We start from the raw sequence: 11149 nt of genomic DNA, 5'->3' as shown, positions 1-11149 counted from the left end.
AATGTTTACAACTTGTGAGTCCGAAACCTAAATAACGTGTGAAAACTGAAAAGTTACTAAAATAACATATGAAGAAAAAAAAAGTTGATAAAAATTATATACATGTACAAGAAAAAAGCTATCGTCCTCCGTTAAATTTGTTAGCCAATTTGCAATTGTTTTTTTTAATGTATATGCTAATAAAAATAAATTCTTCTATAATTAAAATTTGTGTACTAAAAGTTTATAAGATAATTAAAAATATAAAATTCAGTTTATGCTTAAGAAAAAAAAATCCTCTCTATATCAATTAATATTTTATAATTACAAAAATAATTATAATTATTTATTTTCAAAGAATTCTAAAAATATAAGACATGACTTGTTTACGAAAAATAATGTCTCATTATATTAAGTGTGTGTTTGATCATAAAAATTAAAAAAAATTATTTGAAATTTTTGAAGTTGAAATTTTATTTGGCCCAACTTCTCGATGATCAAAGAAGAGAGATTCTTATCAGTTTCTCTTCTCTCCGGCACTAAACTTTTTGGAAAGAACATTTAGAATTTGAAATGTACTTTTTCTAAATATAATTCATACTCTATGATTAGTATTACAAAACCAATCAAATTTACATATTTCTCTTATTATTTAGCTGTGACTCATAGCCAAACTCCTTTGAGAAACCTGTTAATGAGATTGTGGATTTTGGAGTCCAAAAATAAGGTTCAAAAGCTCTTGTTTCAGGCTCTCCCCATCTTAATTTGTTGGAACTTGTTAAAGAATAGATGTGCTGTAAAGTATGGGGCTAATCGATCTAATATCTCCAAGGTTAAGTACTTGATTTTTAAAGACAGCACCCATCTCCTCACCACTGCATTCCCTTACCTCCAGTGGCCAAATAACTGGAGGGACCTGACTATTTTGTTGGAATAGTACACTCTGGAAATGAAGATTACCCCTATTACCTGGACCAAACCACCTATCAACATTTACAAGCTCAATAGTGATGGAAGTGCAATAGATAACCTTGGGAAAATTGGAGGTGGAGGGATACTGAGGGACCATCAAGGTGCTGTGATTTATGTATTCACTGTGACTAGGGCTGTTAGAAAAAGCTCAAATATAGGTAAATCGTTCAACCCGTTCAAACTTTTATGGATTGGGTTCAACATAATTTGTATTGGATTCAATCTCAATTCATTCAAGTCTTAACGCATTTTAAAAGAATCTCCATTTGAACTCAACTTAATCTATAATTTCAACCAGTTTTAAGGCTCTTTATTTACATTAGTTTAATGTATGAATTACTATCTATTTTATATCTTTTAGAATTAATCTATCTATTTATAAATTTTTATTTTTATTTTTTTGAGTTGAAATTTAAATTGTGGTTATAAAATGTAAATAATAATATATTAAATTATTGAGAATAAGCGGATCAAATTGGAAGGGTCATAGACCAACCCGATTTTTAGCCCAATTGAGCTCAACCCATTTGAACCCAAAATAAATTTGGGCGAGTCATGAACCAACTCGATTTTTATTTCAACTCATTTTAATATTTTCAATTTCAACCCAACTCGCCCATTTGACACACCTAATTGTGCAATTAGGAATTGGAAACAGTAACACGGTGTTTACAGCATGGTTATCAAAGGATCATTCTGGGAGTTGATTCTGAGCTACTCACTAAGTGGCTCAATAATACCAGCAAACCACCTAGGAAGATTCAACACTACATTCAGCAGCTTCAAGAACTTATCAATCAGCTGGAGTTTTTTCAATGCAATCACACCTATAGGGAAGTTATGGTACTGCTGACTCCATCTCCAAGTGGAGTCATAATTTTGATATTGCACAGCACTTCTATGCCTACCAACAACTTCCTACAGCAGCTAAAGGACACTGCATTTTGGAGAAGCTGGAAATGACTAACTTCAGAAGGAGAAAACTGAAGAGAATTAAGAAACCCCCCTGCTTTCTGTTCCTTTATTTATTTTATAGTATGGATCCCTTTATACTTCTTTTGTTCTCTCTTATCCTTTTTCAATATAGTTATTTTCTAGTTACGTTTAGGGGTAGTGTAGGTTTATTTCTTTTCTTACTTTTGTATGGAGAGAGTCTCCTGGTTGTTTTGTATCGAGAGGAGTCTTTTTTTTAGGTGCAAGTCCCTGGGTTTACTTTTCATAGTATTGGATATAAGTTGATGGACCTTAATAGGTTAGTCGATTTATGAATCACCTTAGAATCAGAGGTAAATTTTTATGTCCCTCTCCTTATACTTTTATCTATTTTATTTATGTTAAGGCTTGGGAGGTTGCTCAGCTCCTGAATCCCTTGTAAAAAAAATAAAATTACATATTGTGATGGTTAAGTTCTTTTTTAAAAAAAGAAAACTAGATACTCCTATACGACAGCAGGAAAAACAAGTGTGCAACATATGTATGTATTATACATCTTTGGAAGAAAATATACATACTTAAATTACATATTCTAATGGAGCAAAGATTTTGTTGTAAAAATGCCAAAGGAACAAACAAATAGAGAAAAAAATCAAAGGGGCAAAGACGTATGGCTCCACATGCCTTGTCCTTTTTCCTTAACAGCTGTCAACTAAACGTCAAGGGTGTCAGTGTGAGGGGGGCTTTGGGAAAGAAGGGGAGCCCACCAATAAGGTCTAAGGTGCACAAGTCCCTCTACTTTATAAGATGTGTGGGGCCATATACCTTGCCTCGACATTAGTTGACGGCACTTAACGAATGAAGGGCGAGGCATATGGGTTCATGCGCTTTTGCCGTTTGATTTTTTTCTTGAATGAGCTTGCCTTTTTGGGTTTTTTCAACAAAAAATCTTGTCCCTTTGCCTTCAGACTTTATTCTAATTTATTTTATTGGAAATGAATTGTTCTTGATGCATACAGGGTGACTTTCTTATATAATTTTAAATGACTAGTTCTTCTTTAAATTCATGTGGTGCCAATAACATAAGAGGAAACACATATACTCAAACTATAACAAAACAAACACACTTTAACTCATTATCACATGGCTGATTTGCCCACATTTTCAACACAAATAGATTTGATAAAATCCTTTATAGAATCATACAGATCTTGTGCACTTTTTGGATCAAATATCTCCACACCATGATATCCTGTTTCAAGAAACTGAGGAGTCACGTGCAACCCATGTGACGCCATCATCTTAGCCAATCCCTTCTGCCTATCAACAAGTGGGTCCCCTCCATACCCTCTGATCAAACACGTCGGCAATCGTTGGATCTTCACTTTTACTTCCGCCTCATTAATCAACGGATTAGAAAATTCGTGATCGCGATCCGCACCTTCAGGCAATGCGAGCGACCACATCAGATAATTTACATGCAAAGGCACTATCTTGTCATTGACAAACTTGACCTCCGACTCTGTTCTCTCAACCCCACCAAAGTAGGGCTGATTCATTATCAGCCCCACTATCTTAATCGGATCGAGATTGAGATCGAGTGAACGTAAACCTGCATTTAATTAAAAGATCACAAAATTAATTCAAATAACCGTGAATTATTAACTCACCCATTTGACACTTTTACCTGCATTGTACACAATATTTCCTCCTGAACTACTACCCATTAAGAAAACTTTAGAGAAATCAGCGAGCTCTTTCAACCATGGATCACCACCGTTAATAGCTTGATCTTTAGCCCATTTGATTGCATCGACGGCGTCGTCATAGGCTGCAGGAAGGCGGTGCTCGGGGGAGAGGCGATACTCAACGGAAGCAATTAATGCGGGGATCTGAGCTGACATGGAATTACAAGATCCATGGAAAATAGCAGAACTTACACTACATAGCACAAATCCACCACCATGGAAGTATATGATGAGAGGTAATTTGGCGTTAGGGGGCGGAGAAACGGGACGGAAGAGGCGTATGAAGGTGTTGGTGGTAAGGTTAAGAGGTATGTCTTTTGAGAGTGAAATTTGTTCATTTGAATCAATTTCTGGATTTGAAGGGACATTAGGAAATGGGTATTTTCTAGTGAGAGACCCATCTGGATTTCGTGTAATATTGAGCAACTTGTAAGCATCTTCCATGGTGGCTTCTGCTATTTTCTTTTGCTCTGCCATGAATAAGAACTGAGATAGTATTTTTCAAAAAAAATCTCTCTCAGTTATAAAGGAGAAAGAGAAGAGGTAATTAAGATGAGTAGCTGAGTTTGGTGAAATAGCGAATGAATTTATTAAATGGACCCATAAATTTAGGATATTTTTAAAATTTTATTTTTTTTATATTTATTTGATCATAAAATTATATTAGATTTTTAAAATCTAATTTAATTTTTTTAAAAATTGACTCAAGAACAATTTTTTTGTTTTCGAGACTATCCACTCACAAATTTTTTTGTTGGCAAGTTAAATTTTGAATGGGTCAAAATAAATTCCAACAAAAAATGAGATTCTTAATTTTATCATTTTGAAAAATTTTCCAATTATAGAGTGTATAAGTTTTACTCACTCAAATTTTTGATCACTTAAAAGTCCATTGCAGTTAACTGTCAAAAGTAATAATGGTGGATACTTAACATATCATATTTAGTTAAATGATGGTGTATGTATAATTTTCTTGAAAAATATACTCCTATAAAGTACTATAATTTTAATTAAGATTTATCTAAATATCGTGTAAAATTTGCTAGCTCACGTTAAAAACTAATTGTACATAAGTTTGTTATTTAGAGTGGTTGATATATTTTATTATGATGTTGATGTTTAGATCAATTTGTGTGCATTTAATTATTTCATCGGGAAATAACTTTATTCCAAAAAACTTTAATAGATTTGAAAAAATTATTTAGGGCGGATGAAATGGATAAGTGTTCAAATTAAAACGTGTAAAATTTTGAAAAAATTGGTAAAATATAAATTAATTTAGAGCCTCTCTCTCTCATTTATTTTGGTTGACTTTCAACTAAGTTTAGTACACTATTTAATTCTTAACTGCCGAGTGCGGCTGCCCTCCAACAAAATTTAATTAATTTTAATCACCTCCCTGACTTTGTTTTTAAGAATACAACTTCTGAAAAAATATTGTAGTTTCACAATCAAAAGAAAAATAAAATATGAACCTAATAAAGTTCAATGACTTCGAAATAACAGCAACCACTTATGGTAGATGTGGTTTAGAGAACAGAAATTGGTGGAGATATTTAATCTTCCCTTTGAGTTTAAGTTTTTAAATACCTTAATAATAAAGATTTTATATATTATTAAAATTACTTTTACCTATGGTAATATGAAACTTATCTTATTTTTAAAATTATAAATTTCATTTTTATAGAGGTTCAACTAAAAATATCATTCGACTGACTGATAATATAAAAAAAATTATTTACATTAATGTAGGATCTTGAACATTGAATTTTAAAATAGTCTTTTTCTTTGAACCAAAAAGAAATACTCCACTTATTTTTTCTTGGGAGGATTGACGTGGCACAAGGAAAATATCTAGTTTTTTAATGCGTTGATACAAGGGTGAAGGTAGCTTGGGGTCAGGCGTTTATCGAAATCCTCTTCGATGGATATATATATATTTTTTGTATATATGATAAATATCAAACTCTTTTTGATTAATTAATGTGTTTTACTTTTTTATATTTTGATTTCCTTAATGAAAAACTCTGACTCCACCCTGTATCGATAAGTATGGTCTAATAATCGACGAAGCACAAAGGAGTTCCATCGATATAAGGCATTACATTTCAAATTATTATTTTTATTTATTTCATTGTCTATATTTTGTTAAGAGTGAAGTATGCTAGTGAAAAGATAGCATGTAATTAGTGCACTAGTTGAGATTCATATACTCCTAGAGTTTGTGAAATTATATTAAATTCGTTAGTTATTATTAGTTGAGATGCATATAAGATGATCCGAACACACACAATAAATCTATTTACGTACAAGTCATGCCAATACTATACAACCAAATAAAATTGACCACCTTCAATTTCAAGTATGAGGCAAAGAAATCAACCCCCAAATCCCAATAAATGAATCTCTCTCTCTACAATCCTTAACACCTGGCAATGGCATTGCTTGACAACTTGGATTTTAAGACCATTGAGATTTGAACGTGAGACAATTCAAATGGTGACCACCTTGACCATTAGTAAATCAATCAATAAAAATTAGTTGGGATCGATATATAATTTTTTTATACGTATTTTCGGTTACATCAGAAAAGTCCAATACACGTAAATATCTAGATGACACAACATTTCAAATGATGAATCCAGAGGGCTAATGATGTGGAGAGGATAAACTCAAAATCATGATGATTTGCTAAGACAACCAATGTGTCTTGTCTGGTTTATCATAAGGCACTTGTGGGTCAAAGGCTTTTTTGAGGGACATGTGTTAGAACTAAACTGGAGTTGCTCCTCTTTGACAACAAGACAACTTTCAGTGACCTCTAAAGTAAAATATCTTATCCAAATTGTTGATGAACAATACAAATATTATGTGATGAAAACAAAAATACAGATATAACTAACATCACAAAGTCTACATCTGTGCTTTTCAAGTTTATCATATGTCAACTTCAAGCGTGATGAAGAACTAATTCAGTCTTAAATCAAACCGAAGTAACATGATAAACGAAAAAGAATATCTAAGGGTTCACACAAAAGAATTCTGCTACATTTAGCTAGAGATATGAACAGTGAGTTATCTGCACAAGGAGATATATTTAGCAGAGATATTATACTCATGATGATACGCTGGCTATTAAAGTATGTCCAATACAAATGATCTCCATGACTCTATCATCAAAACGATGCTTATGTACTTCATTATACATATCAAGGGACGTAATTATGACGATGTAGGTTGCAAGGATAACAAAATTCCGTGGTACTGAATAGTACTCAGCTCCTCCTCATCTTTGACAATACTGTTAAACTTTCACTAACTATTTACAGTAATTGACAATTGACGTTAGTCCCTCGTGAATGCAAAAAATGTGAAACCATTTTGGTGTCTTATCAAGGGACGTATTGTTAACCTCTCGTCTTGTTGCTTTTCTCTCTAATGTCCCAAAGCATATCATTTATTTTGCAGTATGAACAGTTATAAGTACATATTTATACTAGTGCATTGTATAGGGTCACAGAGATTACTTAGATAATACATTATTAGTGAATTCAACAACAGCATACCTAATGAAATCACACAAGTGGAGTCTAGGGAGGGTAGAAAGACTGTATCTGGAGGACTCTCAGATCGAGTGCAACAAATTAAAGTAGGTATGAAAACGAAAAAAATGACAATGAAGAAAACGTAGCAACTAATAAAGGTTTAATGAATTTCATGTAATCCTTTGTAATTGCCCTTGGGACAATGAGATAAGAGGGTTTAATCTGTAATGAATAAGTAAACTATAAACAAACTCATCCTACTTTTTTAAGGCAACAGACCAGAAACAGTCAAATATCTTCTGGGACCCAAAAAAGTAAGTTGTGAAAGCAATAAAGCAAGCTCCTTATAGTTCAATGGCACTGAATTTTATAATTACTGGTGGACTCACCTTTTAGAAAGTGGAAGCAAAGAGTCATATCAGATACTTTTAGCCTGGGATTCCTTCAATTCAGCAAATTGTGGGAGCAAAAGCCAAAGAGAACTAATGTACTCATCATCATAACACAAAAGAATTGCAAAGCGCAGGAAATATAGAGATGATTATGCAATAGAAAAAGCTGATACGAAAATTATGACATTATGCTTTTCTTCTAACAATTTCTACACAATAATACATGAAGATTACAATGAACAGTGAAATGGTAAATCGAGCACTCATGAACTCACCGGGCCTTTTTCCGTGACTTGAAAGGGAAACTGGAGGGTGGTGAAGGGGAAAACTCAAACGGCAAGTGGGGTGGCTCAGAGTCACCACAAAGCATCCCAACAATCTCTTTCATTGTAGGGCGCTTGTTAGGTGATCTCTGTAAACAGAGTAGTGCAATTGTGATGCAAAGCAATGCTTGTTCTCTATCCAGTAGTTGAATATTGGGATCAACAAGATCCAAAAGCTTGCCTGAATGAGCAAGCTGCCTAGCCCATGAAACCAGATTAGCCCTCTCAAATTCTGACATTGGAGAAGCTGTAACTTGGAGTGGCCTTCTCCCTGAGACCAAAACCAATAACAAAACGCCAAAACTGTACACATCGCATTTCTCTGAGAGCTGACCTCCACCGCCATACTCTGGAGCGATATAACAAACTGTTCCTCTCATACTAGGGGTACTACTCACACCACCACTCTTGGGAATATCTCCACTGGCAAAATCTTGACTACTTCGTCTTCCAATCCGAAACTCGCCACTGAAACTGTCGAGCCACCAATCAATGCTGCTCCTACTTCCCTTGCTTTTGCTCCTCTTTCTTTCAGGCGCTACCTCTTCATCCCTTTGCCACCACATTTCTCCACTTTTGAGATCCCTTTTCTTCTTTTTCTTGGCCAACTCCTCACAGAACTCTTCCTTCCACCATTCTCTTGGCTTCCTATTCTTCTTTTCTCTCCTCATTCTCTCCTCATCCAAAGATGCCCACCATTCAAGTTTCTTTCTTTGCTTCTGTTGCCCCCCTTTGGCAATGTCTTCTGCTGCACTCGTGGTCGCGATCCAATCCTTCTTAGGCCTCTCTTTTCTGATTTCACTACCAATCCATTCCATCACATAGTCCTTGATCCTTCCAGAATCTGATCCACCATTCACATTGTCCTGTTTCCACCACCAATCTCTGCCTGATTGACTAGTTCCCCTCCCAATCCCTTTCGAAATTCCACTATCCACACTAGCCGCGTCAAAAAAAACCTCGGAAACACTAGTCTTTTCCATCCCCTCTGATGGAACTCCCACCTCAGGTGACACCACTCCCGCTTCCCCATCCAACACCCTCACACAACAACTCTCCGGCAACTGATCCACATTGATCACAACCTCATCTGTGACCACACTGTCATTTCCTTCAAGAATCGACCCATTTTCCTCCACATTCTCAAAAACATCTCCTTTTGCCCCCTTTTCAACTCTTTCCTCATCTTCAATGAAAGACTCAACAACTTGATCATCTTTAGTCAAAGACTGTGCTAGGCCAAAGTCAGCTATTTTTGCATCAAAATGGTAATCCAACAATATATTAGACGGCTTGATATCTCCATGTACTATAGGAGGATCACACGAATAATGAAGATACTCAACACCCTTTGCAATGGAACTTATAATATCAAATCTCTTTCTCCATTGCATTAACTCGGGACATTTTCGATCTAACAAAGCATCTTGGAGGCTCCCATTATGCATATACTCATATACCAGAACTAATCTTCTCCTCCGACTAGAACAGTGGTGTTTATAACTATGTTCATCGGACGAGAACCCGAGGATAGGCACTACGTGATGGCAAGACGTAGTGTCTATCCTCGAAGCGAGAGTGAGTTCATTATGAAACTCCCTCTCGCCTTGGAGGGAGCCCGAAGCATCCATGAGCTTCACGGCTACCTCCTGTCCAGATGGAAGGACACCTTTGTAAACAGACCCGAATCCACCTTGGCCAAGACGATTAGAAGCTGTAAATGACCCAGTAGCACGGCGGAGGACAGAGTAGGTGAACTTGTGGGGTGGTGGAGGTGACTTCAGATCTGCAGGAACAGTCCTGTTGCGTGACACTTTGCGGTAAATGATGGCAGCAACAATGAAGAAAGTCAAGGCAAAAGAAGCAGCAATGAAGGGTGGGATGAGAGGAGAGTGAGAATGGTGATGGTGGGAAGAGGGTGGTGGGGGTGGGAGGTAGGTGGTGGGAAAGACAGGAAGGGGTGTTAGGGGAGGTGAGAATGGGTTTTCTGGAGGCATTTCTTGAGTAAAGGTGTAATCTTGGAAGAGTTAACCATGCATATTTGCAGGAAAAGGAGAACAAGTGACAAACAACAATGGTTACTGGTGGGAGTGTGGAGTCCACTATGTGACTGTCAGGGGTAATGTTGGAAGAGTTTAAAGGATGAATATTACAGAGATTTGTGAGGAATAGAGACTGGTGGGGTTATGGAATCTACTGATTGACTGTGTGCATTTCTTAAGGGAAGCAAGGGGTAATCTTGGAAGTGTTATATTGTTGAAAGAAGAAGAAGAATGGTGATAAAAACTATTGTGGGTGACCGTTGAAACAGTTAAAGATGTAATTTTTGCAGAGATTTGTCAATGTTGATGCAATAAGAAGAATGGCATGTGCAGAGAGAATAGTGTATGCATTTTCTTGAGGAATAAAAGGGTCGAGTAGTAAAGATACATATTTTAATAAGCAGAGAGATTTGTGATGGTGATGAAAGAAAAGGGGGGATCTTGGAATTAAGTTAGAGATCCATATTTGCAGAGAGATTTGTTTGTTATATGAATGAAAAGGACTTGGCTTGGGAAGAAGAAAAACAAGAAATGAGGACTGGTGTGTGTTTATGGAGTGTAGTGATGGGGAAAGAGAGAGATTTGTTTTAAGGAAGAGAGAAAGGAAAAGGACTAATGGGAGAAGAAGGAACAAAGAAGAAAGAGTGTTGGAGTGTAATGTGAGGAGCACTGTGTGACTGTGTGTAGTCTTTATCTTCTCATCTCTTTTTAGTCTCTGTGTCTACTACGTATGCTACTCGGTGAAACACAAAAAAAAAATAGATCTGTTTTACTTTTTGGCTGAGTCAAAAACTAAAGTCACGGGGCCCGTGACATAAGTCTCAGGTTCTTCAATCCTCTTTTTTCTCACTTTTCTTTTTTAAAATAAAAAATAAAAATTGGACAACCAAATTGGGATGGAAATTAAAGGTAATAATTACTCACTTATCCTATATTATGTGTCATCATTTAATTAGGTACAATTTTGAGAATTTTATTTGATACATTCCAACACTAAAAGCCCGTTTGAATTGGCTTATAAACTATTTTTTTTTTTAGTGTTGATTGACCAACTTAAAATCATTTTATACTTAAAATAAGCTTAAAAAATAATGAAAAAACTACACAAAATGAATCTTTTAAACAAACTATCTACCACTTCATACCCCACCCCAAAACAATTCTTTCAAATACCCATTCGGCCAAAACTAATTATTTTTGTACCCATTTAATTAT

At 35.4% G+C, this 11149-nt stretch overlaps 2 protein-coding genes across 2 annotated transcripts; both read right to left on the bottom strand.

Moving 5' to 3' along the window:
* Positions 1 to 2994: 2994 nt before the first annotated feature.
* Positions 2995 to 4189, bottom strand: LOC129886608 (probable carboxylesterase 8). The gene is made up of 2 exons (XM_055961371.1): positions 3572 to 4189; positions 2995 to 3496 (listed from the first exon to the last, which is right to left on the bottom strand). The coding sequence occupies exons 1-2, from the start codon at positions 4107 to 4109 to the stop codon at positions 3024 to 3026; spliced, it is 1011 nt and encodes a 336-aa protein (XP_055817346.1). The 5' UTR covers positions 4110 to 4189; the 3' UTR covers positions 2995 to 3023.
* A 3547-nt stretch (positions 4190 to 7736) lies between these two features.
* Positions 7737 to 10620, bottom strand: LOC129886607 (receptor-like serine/threonine-protein kinase At2g45590). The gene has a single exon (XM_055961370.1). It carries the CDS (start codon positions 9887 to 9889, stop codon positions 7841 to 7843), a length of 2049 nt encoding a protein of 682 aa, XP_055817345.1. The 5' UTR covers positions 9890 to 10620; the 3' UTR covers positions 7737 to 7840.
* Positions 10621 to 11149: the final 529 nt, after the last annotated feature.

Source organism: Solanum dulcamara, chromosome 4 (assembly GCF_947179165.1).
Source record: "Solanum dulcamara chromosome 4, daSolDulc1.2, whole genome shotgun sequence".
Taxonomy (NCBI): Eukaryota; Viridiplantae; Streptophyta; class Magnoliopsida; order Solanales; family Solanaceae; genus Solanum; species Solanum dulcamara.
This window is presented reverse-complemented; position numbering and strand designations above follow the sequence as displayed.

Bases quoted from the DNA above. Each gene is read 5' to 3' on its own strand.
- LOC129886607 (XM_055961370.1), bottom strand. From the start codon at position 9,889: ATGCCTCCAGAAAACCCATTCTCACCTCCCCTAACACCCCTTCCTGTC.
- LOC129886608 (XM_055961371.1), bottom strand. From the start codon at position 4,109: ATGGCAGAGCAAAAGAAAATAGCAGAAGCCACCATGGAAGATGCTTAC. The intron at 3,497-3,571 runs GTAAAAGTGTCA...AATTAAATGCAG, and splicing joins AAATATTGTGTACAATGCAG to GTTTACGTTCACTCGATCTC.